Source organism: Gopherus flavomarginatus, chromosome 1, assembly GCF_025201925.1.
Source record: "Gopherus flavomarginatus isolate rGopFla2 chromosome 1, rGopFla2.mat.asm, whole genome shotgun sequence".
Lineage (NCBI taxonomy): Eukaryota > Metazoa > Chordata > Testudines > Testudinidae > Gopherus > Gopherus flavomarginatus.
Window position 1 is genome coordinate 235737347 of NC_066617.1, and position 17783 is coordinate 235755129.

General features: G+C 42.2%; 1 protein-coding gene across 4 annotated transcripts in view; it reads left to right on the forward strand.

Moving 5' to 3' along the window:
- Positions 1-17783, forward strand: part of MID1 (midline 1) — a 351287-nt gene that overhangs the window by 300084 nt on the left and 33420 nt on the right. For all 4 annotated transcript variants that reach the window (XM_050963694.1, XM_050963696.1, XM_050963693.1 and 1 more), the window contains 2 exons: positions 11907-12014; positions 16414-16562. In XM_050963694.1, the coding sequence (XP_050819651.1) occupies positions 11907-12014; positions 16414-16562 (257 nt within the window). The remainder of the gene's footprint in view (positions 1-11906; positions 12015-16413; positions 16563-17783) is intronic.

A 17783-nucleotide genomic window follows, 5' to 3' on the forward strand; every position in this document is an offset into this window, starting at 1 on the left:
GAACTTAGGAGGTTTTCATTGTTTCAGCCAGTCTTATGCCCTTCTCTGCAACTTATAGATTTTCTTATTCAGAGAGTTAGTAATTTAAGCCTCTCTCCTTTTGAGAGGCGTACTTTATCCATTCATCCCTCACAGTAGCTTTTAGAGCTTCCCAAAAGATGGTATCTGAGGTAACTGAGTGCTTTTTTTTTTTCTGAAGTTAGAAATGACTGAATCAACTGTGGAACAACATTTTCGCATCTTTTAGTAGCAGAGCATTCAGCTTTCTCCTAGACTATTTTAATGGTGTGTAACCAGCATCTATGGTAGATATTAGGGCTGTCAATGAATCACTGTTAACTCAAGCAATTATCTCAAAACAAATTACTTTGATAAAAAAATTAATCATGATTAATCACAGTTAAACAATAATAGAATACCAATTGAAATTTATTATAAATATTTTTGAACGTTTTTCTACATTTTCAAATACCCAAAAGATACCTGGTTTGCCTGTTGTTGTGCTTTGAGGACTCACAAGTCACAGGATATTTGACTGAAATTGCTCTTGCTGAAGCAATCAATGAAGGTCTCTTCAGGCCTGAAGGAAACAGGTACCAGAACACACCAGGCGATGAACAAAAAAATAAAATCCATGAGCACCCCCATCAAGTAGATATGTGACATTCAAAACCAGCAGGGAGGAGACCCAGGCACCAAAGACCCTGCGCTGAAGTCAACATTATTGGCATTGAAGACATAGTATCACAGAACTGGAAGGGACCTCGAGAGGTCATCTAGTCAAGTCCCCTGCACTCATGACAGAACTAAGTATTATCTAAACCATCCCTGACAGGTGATTGTCCAACCTGCTCTTAAAAATCTCCAGTGATGAAGATTCCACAACCTTCCTAGGCAATTTATTCCAGTGCTTAACCATCCTGACAGTTAGGAAGTTTTTTCTTAATATCCAATCTAAACTTCCCTTGCTGCAATTTAAGCCCATTGCTTCTTGCTCTATCCTCAGAGGTTAAGAAGAACAACTTTTTCTCCGTCTCTTTGTAACAGCCTTTTATATACTTGAAAACTGTTATCATGTCCCCTCTGAGTCTCCTCTTTTCCATCATCTGCTCGTAAGCCAACACTCTTGGCATTGAAGCGGGTGCCAAGTCCAGCAGCAAGAGAGACTGCCCTGAGAATTAAATCAGAGACTGTAGGCAGAGCTCAATGTCTTTGCAGAGGGAAGACCACACTTGGCCTGCAGGAAGAAAGCCACTAAGCCCAAATGGAGTGGAGCGCTAGTGACAAGAAGACACCTATCATCTCTTCACAGAGGGAAACTTCCTACTGCTGACTGCAGAAGTACTGATGTCAATGTCAATATTGTCAGAGTCACTGTTGCCACCAGACATGTCCCTGGAGGAATCCAGAAGGACCTCAGTTCTGAGACAATTACTGGCACTGATGTGCAGACCCAGTGTACCTTTGTGCTGCCTCTAAAGGGAAATCTACTCCTTCTGTCTGTCACAGTGGCACATGTTCTTGCTTCCTTCCAGTAGAGAACCCTCGTTCCTGAGATCCATGGGTGAGACCACAGAAAGAACCAAGTGGCTTTCCTTACAAACCTCAGCCATTACCACATTGGGAATGACACTGGACTAGCCAGTGCCAGACCAGCCAGCCATATCCATATAGCATGCCATCATGAATTTATTGGGCTTAGTCGGGTCTACTTCCACACACTTCCAGGAGTCAATCTCCATTCCATTCCAGAAAGAGGCAGAGATTGTACTCACAAATGGCATCCCTAGCTAGACCACTGACACTGAACAGAAGAGAATGCCAAGAACTGTCAGATATGGGACCTGAGGAGAAACAGCAATAATATCCTGCCTCACTATGCAAGGACTTTTACTGTTCATCACCTGATGAAGCAATGACTCTATCAGTGCCAACTGACTTCCTGTCATTTCAAGAATTACTTTATAATGTATACATGTCTGTCATACAAGAAAAATCTCATCAGTTGTTTGACATGCTGGCAACTTCATGCCCAACTAGAATTGCCCTTCCAATAAATGAAGTACTGCTAAGGTCCTCAACAAACACCTGCCACGACTATGATCCTAGGAACACCTCAGTGCCAGATGACAAGGGGTTCCCTGATATGTAACAATAAAACTTAGTTGGCCTGACCAGCTCACTGCAACTCACATGCTGTTGTCATAATATTTAAAACATGTCTTGAAATATCATTGAAAACTAAGAACATGATGGCCACTAATATTACTATAAAATGTATGTAACAATGCTACATGTGAAATTACGGATAATCACTGATTTTATGTTCTGAAGCCTGCAAAAGGAGGCAAAACATTTTTCCAGACGAAGGAGAAAGGCAAACACCTCTTTGTCTCAACTGCAAATGGAACTAAACATGATCAGGGACAGGGACAATAGGCTACTTATTTGCATCAGAGATTGTAGGAAAATCGTTTGCATTGGGGAAAAAAAATCACAGGAGACTGCAAAATTAGCATGGTGTCAGCTCCCTGGTGGACAAAAAAACTGAACTCCCAGGATGGCTTTCTTTCTTTGAAGACAAAGAAACTTTGAGGACATAAGGAACTGCTGAAAGCCTCTGGGATATCCATCACCTGGGAGAACAAAAAAGCCAGTGCTTCGTATCTAAGCTGGGTCATCCTGCTAAACAACTTGGAGAATGCTGACAACTTGGTATGAGTAAGAAACTATGTTAGGCAAAACTGGATCTTGGTAGAATCAAGTTCTAGGCACTAGAAAGCACGTTGTTATTGTTGTGCGTGTAATCTTTTCATATCGTGTTCGCTCTTGCTTAAAATCACTTAAGTCTATGCTCTTTGTTACTAAATTTATTCTTAGTTTTACTCCAGACCATCTCAGTGCTGTGTATTAAGGTGGAGTTTATCACCCCAGCTATGCTAACAAGCTATTGTATGTACTGGCTCTTTGGATGGACTGAACTTGGTGTTACCTCTGCGAGTGGCTGTCAGAAGGACTGGACACTGTTGTGGAGATTATTTTGGCGGGGAAACTCGGGACTGGAAGTGTTGTTGGGGGTCACCCTGTGAAGAGTAAGTGGGCTAGTGAGATCATTGTGCTGTGAGCATTCTGCTGGAGTGAGGGCTCTGAGACAAAGCTGCACAGCACATTTTAGGTGGTTACAGAACCTGTTACTAGTCTGAGTGAACCTCCAAAGCATCACAACCATCCACCACAAAATGGTTGAAGAAGAGGTACCAAGTCACTCAAACAAGGATCTGAGTACTTCTGTGCCCACCCCAGCCCAAACTCCTCAGCCATGTCAGCAGTGCAGGAGAAATCCAAGTCCAACAAAATCACCCCCAAAGGATAAGAGCCCAGAAGGCTTGATTATTCATGAGGATTATTCATGAGGATATTGTATTCCTCTGCCTCTCTTCAGCTACAGGTGGAAAATTATCAGGCCCATCTGGCTTTTTTTTCTTTTCTTTTTTTTCACGCCTGGGAGAGGGTGACACGCTTTCTGTTAAAGCTCCCACCTGATAACAGCCAAAAGCTCAAAGAGAGAATCAGAAAGGGACAGTTAGTAGCCAAAATGCTCCTACAATGCTTCAGACACCGTGGCCAGATCCATGGCCATGGCGGAGATGAAGTAAAGAGCTTCCTGGCTTCAGGCATCAGGTATTCCCAAAGAAGTGCAAGCCCTTTGAAGGCATGGCCCGATTCAGTGAGCACAGAGATAACCCTGTACACTGCTTAAAGACTAAGGCTACCTTCAGTTGTGCCAAGTTTATGGGGGCTCAACTAGCAGAGGCTCTCTTAGGCAGACTGGACATCTGGCTATTTTAGAAGTTTTCAGGACCTCTCCTGGTTCCTTCAATGTCTGGTGGCAGCGGCGGTGGCAGTGGCAGGGGATGAGCCTAGTGGGGCTGCCCAGTGGAGGAGGGCAGCTACCAGACAGGGCTCCAAGGAGCAGGCTGCCAGGGAAGTGTTCCTGCCTTCTCCCCAGCTGCTCCCCACCCATGGCACAGGTAAGATTGTGGCAATGGCTCAGAGCGGCTCCTGGTGGCACTGCCAGCACTGGTGGGACTTCAGCCCCACATAGGGTCTGCTGCCTGGGCAGTTCCTGCCCTCTGCTCCAGGTGTCACTTCAATGGTAAAGAGCTAATCTTAAAAGGTGTGGGGGTCAGACTGGGGGATGTAGGGCTTGCTGGGAACCAGACAGGAGGTGCAGACTGGGATGGCAGAGAGTAGGGGACCAAGCGGGGGATGCCTGGGTCTCATTCTGGTTGAGCTGAGCAGCTCCAGGGGAGGGGTTTCAAGGGGTACCCAGCCCTGGATGGGGGGATGCGGAGCAGGTCCCCAGCCCCAGGGGTAAAATGGGAGGCTAGAGGATGAGTAAGCTGGTGAGGGGGGCCTTCACCTATTCTTGGATCAGGGCCCTCCAGGGCTTTGTTACAGGACTGAGTGGAATCAAAATTCCTCAAGAGCTTCTTGCATACTTACCCACCTGTTAGAGAACTTACTCAACATTGTCATTCTAATAGTCACAGAACCACCTTTTAGGCAGCTGCTGGATTGCTCAGCATATCATCCTACCCTCAAGAGGGTTTTTCTGGTTGCTCTCTCCATGGCACTGAGGGTCAGTGAGCTTGAAGCCTTCATGGCTTAGACTCCTCATACATCCTTTCGTAGAGACAAGGCGGTGCTCAGACCACACCCTACATTCATCCGAGTTGTGGTCTCAGACTTTCACCTAAAATCAGTCAACTTACTGGCCTTCTTCCCCAAACCACACTCAATACAGGAAGAAAATAAGCTAACATGCTTTGGGCATTTCAAGAGCCAAGCTCTATTACATTAGCAAGACCACACCTTTTAGACTACCTCTCCACTTCTTTGTGGCCATATCTGGCTCATTGAAAGGTCAAGTCAGAATCCCTGATCATGTACTGTGTTGTATATCTGCCATCTATCAGATAGCTGGTAAGACTTCTCCCTCTGAATGTCAAGGCACAGTCCGACAGCATCTTCAGCCTGCTTCAGAAATCTCTGAGATCTGCAAGGCAGTGACACAGAGTAATCCTCTGATATTTGTTCCACATCATCACCTTGACATGGCAGCAGCCATCTGATGCGAAGCTTGGGAAAGCCATTCTTTAATTATCATTTGATGAATGCAGCAGCAACTTCTCATTCCCACCCTCCCGAGTCCATACTGGTACTGTTTGCCAGTCACCTACAGTGGGATCCACACTAGCATTTGAAGAAAGAATAGATTCTTTGCCTATTGTGTGACTGGTTCTTTAAGATGTTGTAGTCTGTATGGATCCCACAACCTGTTCTCTGTGCAAAATCTTCAGCAGCACAGGCTTTGAATTGCAAAGGAACATGAGGAGACACAGGGCTTGTGTGTGGCCCCAGTGGACACTGCTATTCAAAAGACTCCTATTTTGAGCATACAAGGGGCATGTGCAGTGACAGTGAGCTTCACACTGACTACATCTCAAAGAAGCACAGTTACTGTCGTGTAAGTAACTATTTTTTAGTTTTCCTTCTGATCCTGAAAAAAACCAAACATCTCTATCTATGCCTCAGCTGCTGCCACATATGTGCTTATAGAAAACAACAAAATAACTCTTCTAGCATCATTTTCGTCAAATTTAGTGTTTATTTTGTTTACAGTCAAAGGCATACACATGTCTGGAATATGGGTGGCAGGTTTGTAGAAATTTTGGTGGTGCCCAGAACCGCCCCCCCCAACTCTGCCCACCCACCTAAGGCTCTGGGAGTGGGGTTGGGTGGGGAGAGGAGGTCTGGGGTGCAGGTCCTGGGCTGGGGATTAGGGTGCAGGAGGAGTGCAGGCTCTGGGCTGGGGCTGGGAGTGGGTGTGCAGGGGGGGTGAGGGGTGCAGGCTCTGGGATGGAGTTTGGGGGTGGGAGGCAGTGCAAAGGGAGGGGGTGCAGGCTTTGGGAGGAAGTTTGAAGGCAGGAGGGGGGTGTGTGGGAAGGGGGAGGGGTGCACGGTCTGGGTGGGAGTTTGGGGATAAGGAGGTGCAGGGGTGAGGGCTGTGGGGCTGAGGATTAGGGGTTTTGGAGGGGGATCAGGGTTGGGGCTGAGGATGAGGGGTTCATGATGCAGGAGAGGGCTCAGGACTGGGGCAGAGGATCAGGGTGCAGAGGGCTGAGGGCTGGGATTTGGGACGTTTGAGGCTCACGGCTAGAACGGAAGGGCAGGGTAAGGGCAGCCTGCCTTGCCATTAGTGGATGGGGGCATTAGGACCCTGGGTCAGCAGACAGCAGTTGCTGCCGGGAGCGGGGCTCCGTGTAGGAATATGCACGGCAGGGACATGGCAGCGTGGGGGGAGCCCCGCGAGAAGGGGAGGGTGGCAGGTGGAGTCTGAGACCCGCTCTAGGCAGGGATGGGGCAGGGGGGAGACCCGTGGGGGCCAGGACCCAATCCAGGCAGGGGCTGGGGAGGAGAGACCCAGCTCCAAATATTGCTGTAGCAGGGCACCCAGCTCTGAATATTGCTGGAGCTCGGGCACCACAAAGGAATATAACATGCTGCCTATGGTCTGGAATGTAATGGCACTGTGATTTTTGTGGTCTTTATCAGAATATTCCAAACATCCTTGATGTGAAGGCTTTTTTGCTGCAAATCTTACAAGAATAGATGTTTCATGAGATTTCTGATCCTTTTAAATTCTGATTGGGTTGGAAATATTTGAAGACAGCCTTTTTTATGTTGCTTAGTCACTTATCAATCTGCTCCCAATAGTGGTGCAGAGGCATGTAAAATGACAATATTTTAAAAACTAACACAGACACTTTCCAAGCTCAGAAAAAGTTTGATTGGATTCTCTCTTCGGTCAGATGTTGTTGTCATTTGACCCAAACTGGTTCAACTATCCTAGCTTAATGGAGCTGTCGTTCACAAAATTCTTAGGTAGCCTGTATAAGTTGGTTTATTTTTGTACTGACCTTTTTTAAAACCTGGTCTGAAACTGTCTCTAAATCCAGATTTCCTGGTTAGAAAAAAATGTCAATAAGACCTAGAAAACAAACAAAAACAAAGCCGGTAGCACTCTTGAAATGGGAGATGACAGTTCCTTTCTCGAGCCGCAATTTAGAATAAAGTTGTAGATCTATTCAGAGGGCAAGCTGATTTATACCACATATTTCCAAAGGCACAGTTTGTCATAATTGATAAAATCAGTGTTGCATTCAGACTAGAAAAATCTGAAAGAGTTTTATTCCAATTTTCTAGAGAATGCTAGTTTGTGCCTCACATAATGTCAGACAGACATAAAAGGGAAGAAGTGTGATCTCGCAGCATACATCATCCAAAGAGACAAATGAGAAGAAAATGCCTTTTTGTTGCTAATTATCATTCATTATCCCTTATATTTCCATTACTTTGTTCTCATGTGTTGGTGTCTCAGTGCATTGATAAGATGATAATTTTTATACCATGAGCTAATTGTCCTATTTGGATAAGTTTAAAAACAAGTTCTTAAAATAGACTTTAAGAAATATCTTAGCATAATAGATAATTTACACATTAAGCCATTAAGGAAATGGAGGCAGACAGTCTCTTTTGATGGCTATGGAAATAGTGTGTGGGCACAAATAAAGAATAACATTGGGAAACTGAATTACAGGATCAGTTGTTTTATGAAAATGGTTCACTCAGCTACTTTTTATTTTATGCCTAGTCCCAAGCTATGATAATGGTTAGACTTCTGGTGTTCTGAGACCACTCTGTTGATCATGCTGTCTAATATTGTCTCACAGTTTCTTTGTACTCGCAGTTTGTCTGTTTCTTGTCTTGTACTTAGATTGTCAGTGCCTCAGGACAGGGACCATGTTTCCGCCAGGAGGGCTCCTATGCAGACCCAACCACAAGTTAAAGCTGCCAACCTCTGATGAACACAGAGGGAGAGCTGTGCTCCCATGAGGCAAATCTTGCTAGGAGACCACAAAACACTTTTGGCTCAGAGATGTGAATTACACTATTTAGTTTAACTTCTGTGCCAGGGAAGATAATGGAGCAAGTAATTAAGGAAATCATCTGCAAACACTTGGAAGGTGGTAAGGTGACAGGGAATAGCCAGCATGGATTTGTAAAGAACAAATCATGTCAAACCAATCTGATAGCTTTCTTTGATAGGATAACAAGCCTTGTGGATAAGGAAGAAGTGGTGGATGTGGTATACCTAAACTTTAGTAAGGCATTTGGTACGGTCTCGCATGATATTCTTATCAATAAACTAGGCAAATCCAACTATCCTCCATTCCAACCCCCGTTTGTTTAGTTTATTTTACCTGTCGCACATTTTCTACATCTTAGATTGGGAGAACTGTCTTCCAGTTATCAGTTTGTATAGAGCCTGTTTAGAGTCCCTAGGCAGTGCAGAAATAAAAATGATTATTTCATTATGATAATAATAACAGGACTAGAGTCAGACCTTGTTTCTTGTATGGCAGCAGAGAACAATATCATGGAGCCAAAGCACAAAGCCATACCAGTCTGTTTTAAGTAAATTTCCTAGTATAAAGTAGCAATATTGTAAAATGATATTTTAAAGCTATAAAATATTAGGTTGAAAGTAACAGTTAAGGCCCCAGTTCAGCAGGGAATGTCGGCTCAGACATAACTTCTTGAGTTCATGAGTAGTCCCATTGGCTTCACTGGTACTTAAAGTCAGTTAGGCATGTGCTTAATTAAGTACCATGTTGTGAATAGGGTCTATGTAGCCTGCAAATATAATAAGATAATGTATCAATATTTCAGAAAGAAGATCAGAAAAGCATAGAAAATGAACTAGCGTTTTTCATAGTAGTCTTGGAAAATGCTTTCCAAAAATTTTGAAATACATTTTCCACTTTAATAATTTTGTATAAGCTATAAAAATTGGATATGGGTGGGATCTGAGTTACTACAGAGAATTCTTTCCTGGGTGCTGGCAGGTGAGTCTTGCCCACATGCTCAGGGTTTATTTGGGGTCGGGAAGGAATTTTCCTCCAGGGCAGATTGGCAGAGGCCCTGGAGGTTATTCGCCTTCCTCTGCAGCGTGGGGCATGGGTCACTTGCTGGAGGATTCTCTGCACCTTGAGGTCTTCAAACCACAATTTGAGGACTTCAGTAACTCAGACATAGGTTAGGAGTTTGTTACAGGAATGGGTGGGTGAGATTCTGTGGCCTGCATTGTGCAGGAGGTCAGACTAGATGATCATAATGGTCCCTTCTGACATTAAAGTCTATGAGTAAAATAATTTTTAAAAATGTCTAGTTTCAAAGAAAAGAGCAATCTGTTTATTGAGTAAGGGATCAAAAAGGAAACGTTTTGGAACCATTTTATTATTCATATACTTTGGTGGATGCATCTTAATTTTTTCCCCTTTCTTAAACAAACTTGGCACTAAATAAAACATTGTTGGCTATATTTAACCCTCGTGTGACTCCCCTGATGTCTGGAGAGTTACACTATAGATGAATATGGTCCTATAGGTTAATTTAATCAATGATATAAATGGTGATAGAAATTACACATTGAGTGGAAGCTAGTCAGAAATCCTGTTTAAGCGATAAAGTAATTAACCTAAACACCAGCCAACCATGACATAAGTGAGCATTGACATAAAAAAAGTTGTACCCTTTTATACCAAGACTGAGTTTTACCCTAATTTGCACCAGTTTGGGATTCCTTGCCTTGTCAAAAGGAATTTCAATCCATCTAGTCAACTAGAAGTCAGAAGAAGGGCAAGGTTGTGATTAGAAAATAGTACAATTGATTAAAAGCAGTTCTGCAGAGGTGCAGGATGACAAAAGTGACCAGTAGGAACACGCATCAGGAGACCACGTTGCAGGTGGTCATGCCTAGTGGTCAGAGCCAAAGTCAAAACCAAATCCAAGGGTCAAGACAAAGTCAGAACCAAGACCAAGGGTCATAACTGTACTCAGAATCCAAATGCCAGAGCCAAGGGTAAAGACTAAGTCAGAGCCAGGAATCAGAGCAAAGGGTGAGAAATGGATTACCTGGAGTCAGGGAAAGCAGGGCTGGTTCCAAGGCAGCAGCAGGGCTGGAACTGGGCTGGAATACAGCCAGCTGAAGGACAGGGTCCAGGCGTGGAGCAGGGCAGGAACAGGACTTGGAGTGAGATGAGCACATGGAGGCAGAGAAGCTGTGGACAGGGGCATTGAGTAGCCACAAAACCTCTGCAGCTGCTGGCCTTAAGGGCAAGCCACCTGACTGCCTGAGCCAATCATAGGTCTGCTGTGGCCCAATTGCATTGACTGGCAGCCTTGCAAGTGAGCAGGCAGAGCTGCGGGCACTCATTTCTGACAGCAAGTAAAACAGATTATTGTTACTAACATCTCTAATGCACACACCATTGAAAACAGGCCCACATCTCCGCTTCACCTATGTCAGGGCAGACATCTCCAGCACTCAGTGGCACGCCCACCCTCCCAGGGTTATTGGACCAAACATCATTTCAATGTTGAAAATAGTGTACATTTAAGTATTATAAATCTCTATTAATGCTTAAGCCTATGGTATAAGTGGCTAAACCTTGATTGTTAAAGTAATAAAATCTGGGTTTTGTACCCTACAGTTAGGCTGAGGGGCATAAAGGCTGTTCACATAAGAGGGAACTTTGTAAAATTGGCCCTGATCCAATAACGTGTTTAAGCATGTGCTTAAATTTAAGTATGAGGGACTATTAACATGCTTAAAGGTCGATACATGTTTAAATACTTTGCTGGATTAGGGTCCTTTTTGTAATCTCCGGGCAAGGAGCTGTCAGGTTACTTGTTTGTAAATTTCATTCTTGTTGCACTGTATAAATACTATAATGTAAAGATGAGATACAACAATCTACCCTCCATTTCCTTAAGAATTGCGTTCTGTAGTTTAAAATTCAAGCATTATAAAGAACAATGTCTACACTGTATATTCCTTCTGTCAACTAGTGATACACTCTGAAACAACCATTGTTTTACTTCTGGTTTCTTGTATATAAAATATATAAAAAAGAGCTGCTTGAAAAATGGTATTCTTCCCACCCACCCAACACCCCTGGAAATTTTTGACTTTAAACTGAAAAACTGAAAATCCAAAAACTTTTTGACTGAAATAAAAGAAAAGAAAAAACCTTTTCTGTTTTTTTTGGGGGGCACTTGGGGTAAGTTGTTTTTTTTACACAAAGTAGAAATTTTGCAGAGAGCAAACGTTTTCCATGGATGTTTTTTATGTCCCCTCCCCCCCCCCCGCCACCCATCAGCACTATCACCACCAGTTTTCCATTAAAAAACAGTTTTGACAAAAAAAATTTGACCAGCCCTAAGACCTCTCTCTCTCTCTCTCTCTCTCTCTCTCTCTCTCTCTCTCTCCTGCTCTCTGTCTAATCACAATTATTTTAACACTATTTTGTTACTGAGAAGAATGGGAGGAATCTCAAACACACCTAATGTATTAAATCATTATCTTTTTCATGGACTGTTGTGTATAAGCTGTGGTAATAAGCTACATAAGTGTTCTTTATTTGAACCCTACTTAAGGCTTGATTCTGTGAGGGCTAAGCACCCAGTGAAGGATGGTGAGGGCTCTCAGTGCTCACTGATATCAACTAGAGTAGAGGTTACACAGCACCTGATAGGCCGTATTTGACTTCGGTTAGAAATCGTGATGAGTTTGTCTGTACAGTGATACATTATTCAAAAGTCCAGACAGAGCATTTTCATATCCATATTTCACAAGGTCCAGAAGAGGGAAAGTAAACAGAACAAAATTTATGAAACAAAATGAAAAATGCAAAAAAATTTTTAGAAATGATCATTTTAAATTAAAAATAAAATGAAAAAGACCAGAACTTTTCTAACTAAAGTGACTTGCTCTTCAGGTGAATGCATCGCGACAAGAAACCAAGCTGACAGAGGAATGTGACCTGCTCATTGAAATAATCCAACAGAGACGACAAATTATTGGAACCAAAATAAAGGAAGGGAAGGTAAGAGCTCTTTCCCTGATAGTTCAAATAGGTCAGCAGTGTTTCTTCATGCTCTGTAACTTCTGTGAGTTCTTGATTTAATGTGCTATTAATACACACTTACAAGAGTCCTTGAATACTCCTTGCCATCTGTCACTTTTAGGTGAACGGAGATGCTGTCTTGTCTGTATTGGGTAAACATTCAGTCATCACTTAAAACTTACTGAGTGGTATTTAGTGTTAATCTAGCCTTATACGATTTTGTTGTTTAAGGTTCTTTTTTTGTGATGTAATATGATTTTTAAAAATCAAACAATTTATATAATATTTTCCAACAGGGATGTGATTTCACTTATCAAAAGATATTATTAATAAAATGAGGGACTAAAAAAAAGTTCACTTTATCAGAAATCTGAAGGCATTTGCCCATAGCAAGAATTTACTATATCACAGGATTTGCTCTCCAGTCATCTGCCTTAATATTTTATTCCGTATAAACCTAAATTATTTATTAAAGACATTTATACAAAATAACTCTACAGACAAGAGCAATTACTTTCAAGATAACACTTTTTTTTAAAGACTGTAATGGGGAATTTTAACTTGGATTTTACAGAAAGTGGTATGACATTTTTACTATCTAAAAATATTGGGAATGTAAGTTCAATGCCATTGCTTTCCTAATAACTGCAGGACAGTGATTGTTAGTGTCACCCTAATGAATAAGGCAAATCTCAGATATACATTCAAGTTTAAAATTGATCTAGCTACCTGCTAAATTAAGGAACATCTTAGTTGTAGATCATTATTCTTGTTTCTTTTGGAGCATGGCATTTATTCTTTAGCTGCTAAAGTAGCTGGAAGAGTGGAACAAACTCTTCTTGTGTGGGAAAAACTCAAACAAGGAATAAAGTCAAGGGCAGGTTAAATGGTTCACTTAGCTGTCAAGATATTCCAATTAACTTGAAATAAAAAAGGTTTTAGGCAAGGGCTGACTTCAACATGTTTGAAGACCACAGTTCCCATTTGTTGTTTGACAGATCTTGAATTTCTTCATAATGTTAACAAAATACATCTCCCTTCAGGATGTAGTAAGCCAGCCTTCTGCATAATCTTCTTTCTGCATACATTGAACCCAACCCTACTGCCGTTAAAGTTCATGGCAAACTTCCTATTCATTGGGAGCTGCCCATTATGCATATATATTTTATTTTTAAAAGATCCTATACCAGATTCCGATCTCAATTACACCAGTGAAAATTTATAGATTGCATTAGTTACTTTGGATTTTGTCCAGTGTAACTAGGATCAGACTCTGCCCCATTCTTTTTTCTGTTTAAAAAAAATAGATTTCTAATAACCCCGTAAATACTTGAAAAATATCTGGCTCTTTCCTAAAATCTGCACCACTTGCACATTTTGGATTGTTTTGATGAGGCTCTTCATTACCGATAAGGTTGCTGCTGATGATGATTTCTTTTTAAGAAATATTTTAAAACAAATATTAAAGACTTGTTTGTGCCCAGCCCCGTCATGGGAATGTGAGGCCACAAGAAAGCCTCCAGAGGCCAGGCACAATGAGAGTCCTTGCACAACACTGGAAAAGTTTCTACCTGTTTTCCAACAGTGGTGCAACAGCTATACCAGTACTACCAACAGGGTAAGCACTGGTATAGACAGGGATAAGGGATTTTTATCAACATGTCATGAAAACCTGCTCAGAGCTGCTGGAAAACAAGTACAAAATGTTCTAGTTTAGGTCTACCCAAGGAGCCCAGAGATAGAGTTATCACCTGTATATGCTAGCCTTTGCTAATGGGTCAAGGCAGGGCTGGAGCCATGTCCTGTCCCTCCCTCCTTCACACTGAGCAGCGAAGCCAGAGAACAGAGTGCATGTTGAACCCTTTTTAAAGAAGGCACATCAGCTATTCCACAAAGGAGTTCTAGGAGGCACAGGCCAAACTCCCTATTGGCCTGTGACTGTGGCTAGAGAGCTATGGATTCCAGACTGGAGCTCCAGCTCTTGTTATAAGGAAGAGGGCTCTGTCATGGGACAGTGGCTATGTGCAACAGCTAGCCCTTAATGCACTGTTGTATACTTGTGTAATCACGTGAAGTGTACTTAACTAAATTAGGCATTTAAATGTCAAACAGATGAGATGTGTTAAGTACAGAGGATGTTCCTGCAGTAGGGGAAGGGAGGTTCTTCCTTTCCAGATTTATCATCTATTGTTTATATAAAGAAGCTGAAAAATACTAGTTCAGACGTTGGGCCTGCCAACCAGGAAAGTGTCCTCTGGTGCCTAAAGTGCATTGTGTGACATTTGTTCAGTTAATGACTTGGTTTGTTAATGAATACCACAGTAAAGAGCTGAACAAAACTTGCATGTTCAGGCAGTGAACGTGTCACTGCCTAGGGCAGTATATGCTGAAATGCTGTCTCTTCATGAACACACACATAGAGCATGTCTTGCTCTGCATAGAACAACCCCCAACATATGTACAGTATCTAAACAAATGGCTCCTCTCCTAGCTATCTGCTTACCCCCATACAGTGTGTTCATGAGAAATGATCAATTAAATGAGGGTTGGATTGTGTGTCTTGCCTCACATGAGTTACCTACTGGCTTCAGTGGGACTCCTCCTGTAAGTGCTCACCAATGTGAGTAATGGTTGTGCAATCTAGTCCTTAATGTTTTGCGAGGGCGAGGAGATGCTGTTTGGTAGATTATATCAATAGTGAATTATACTGAAAGTATATTACGATCTTTTTTCTTTGAAGAGCAGGTGACAAATGTTTGTTTCATGCAAATATTCAGCAATAGTAGCAGCCAACCATTGTGAATATGCTGTAGCAGTAGATCACATTAGGAACCAGCCAGAACATTATCATCACAGTTTGTACGTTTCTGTAGCAATTTATCTTCATTCATTGCTTTATTTTGTGGGAAAATATCAATGTTAAAGATTTTCAGCCTTGTTCAACATTGACCTTTTTTTTTTTTTTCAAATTTCCTAAAAGGAATATTTTATTTTTGCTTATGTACTCAGTTGTCCTAAAACAAACTAATATGTACCCTCACTTCCTCTCAGGATGCATAACTCCCATTGCAGTCAATTGTCTGGCAGCAGAATGGGCAACTACAATGTTTGTTATTTAATTAATGAGACTCTTAGAGGTTGTGTTAACTTTAGTATACAGTTATGATCTTTCTGCACTTAATGATTAATTTCCTGATTTTATACATAGCCAGGGTTTAATGCCCTTCTGAGGTCCAAAGTTATTAGATTTCTTTCCTTTTTTCCCCTCCTGTTGGAACTATGTGGTGTGGTGGTGATGATTTTATAGAAATAGGAAGGATTCCCAGAGCTTTCAGGAACTAAGGCCACGTCCAGACTAGGAATTAAAATCGATTTTAGATACGCAACTTCAGCTACGTGAATAACGTAGCTGAAGTCGAATTTCTAAAATCGAGGTACTCACCAGTCTGGACGGCGCTGCATCGATGTCCGCGGCTCTCCGTGTCGATTCCGGAACTCCGTTCGGATTGATGGAGTTCCGGAATCGATGTAAGCGCGCTCGGGGATCGATACACCGCGTCCAGACTAGACGCGATATATCGATCCCCGAGCAATCGATTTTAACCCGCCGATGCCGCGGGTTAGTCTGGACGAGGGCTAAGAGGCTTCAGGAGCTAGCATTGTTTCTAAAAGGCAGATTGATTGGTCCCCTCCCTAGCCTTCTAGCTAATGGTACTTTCCAGGACAACGTCATATCTCGTGTGTATTTCCTGACTGGCTACTTCCTTGCTACGTATAGCAGAAGCACAATCAATTCTCCATTTATAGCTGTGCTTCTAAGTAGCCAAATTCATTCCATACGACAGGTTAGGATCTGAACAAACATAAAATAAAAAGGATGAACTTTAATTTATTATTAGTGAACATGAACCAACCCCCTTAGTCAAGTTTTGTTTTCAGGTCATTTTTGTGTATACCGATTCGGGACTAAAAGAAAAGTAATGAATCTTGTAAACTGCTCTTAACACATTTTTCATCACTTCAGGGAAATGATTATCAAAATACTTTTTAGTTATCATGTAAGCAGAAAGTGCCAGGAAATGACGTTCTTGCTGAAGGAAAATTGGCTAGCTGTGCTTGTTTTCACTCCCCTCTGTTGTTTCCAGTGTGGAAAAAGTTGAGGTAGAAAGAACAAATCAGTCCTCTTGTAAAACAGCACATAGCTTTGACTTGGCTAATGTGGCCTATGAGTAAAGCAGGTTGAAAAGAGGCTCTTTCTTATCAGTTAAGCCACTGATGTTAACACCCCATTTGTACTATGGCCATGAGCACAAAGTGTAAATGCCAATGCGATTTGTGAGCATGTGGATACGACTATTTTCTTATGTTTTTGTTCAAGGTGGTGAGACTGAGAAAACTGGCTCAGCAGATTGCAAACTGCAAACAGTGCATTGAACGCTCTACATCTCTCATCTCTCAGGCTGAACAGTCTCTGAAGGAGAATGATCATGCACGCTTCCTGCAGACAGCTAAAAATATCACTGAGAGGTAAAGGCATGGACTGCTAGGGAACTTCCTCCTGGCAGATGCAAGAGCTTACATTTAGGGCAGTTGATTGGTTATGATTGCCCTCTTGTCTTGCTGTAGGTGCCTTCAAAGAATAAAGGGGGACTGAATTGCTCTATTCTACACTAATGAACATTGGTATTGCCTTGAAATGTCAAGGGCCTTTCTATAGTATTAAATCAAAACATCTATTTAAAAGAGGAAAGAGACATGAGAATGGAACTGTTTAGGTATTGTTGCATCATCCGCATCATCCATAGATGAAGACGGTGGCATAGTTATACATGGAGATTGATAAAAACTAATTGGTAGTTTGGTGATAAATACAGTTATAATTAGAGCTGGCCAGAAACTGTAATTCCCCATTCTTTGGGAAATTGCAAATTTAAAAGAAAAAAATCTGAAATGGAAAGAAAACTGAACTTTCCTGAAGGATTGAAATTTCAAACTGTTTCTGAGGCTCCCTAAACTGCCAAAAACCCCAGCGACCCACCAGGTGAGGAACCGGGCAGCTTTCAGCTTGGGAGCCAGATAACTTGGGGAACCTGGGAGTCAACATTCCCAGGGCTTTTGAACTGCTGAAGGCTGGGGAGCCTGGAAACCCAGGCTGCTAAGGAACAGGGAGCTCAGGAGCTAGGGCTCGTAAGGCTTCAGGCTCCTGGCTTCCTATTAGCCTGCCAGGCATGCCGCAAGAAATGGAAGCCTGGGCTGCTGAAGAGCCACAAGCCTTACAGACTGGGCTCCTGGGCAGACAGCCATGGAGCTTCGTGGATGAGATGGCAGTAGATGAGACAGATTTTCAGTGGAACCCTGCGTGGATTCTGCTGGAATTTCATTAAAATCTACATGTTCCCATGAAAATGTCTAACTAGGTGTCAATATTCTGTTGAGATGGGGGGAAAAAGCAAAGTAGCTGTATCTATGATGATATGGACTCTACAGTATAACAAAAAAAGAAGTGGGTCTCATATTTGGAGCTTGTCTTTCTCCTAATAGTTACATCTTTGTCCAACTGTTTTTTGTTTGGGTTTTTTTTTTTTTTTTGGCTATGGGGGTCACTTTGTCTTCACATGATACAGCTAGTCTAAGTGCTGGCCTAGTCTAAGTTGTAAGCATCTGTGTTATTTATTTTATTTTTTACTCTTTCTACCTCTTTGAGAGACCCTCTGCAGATGACTGAAATCCCAAAACAACTCCTTTATC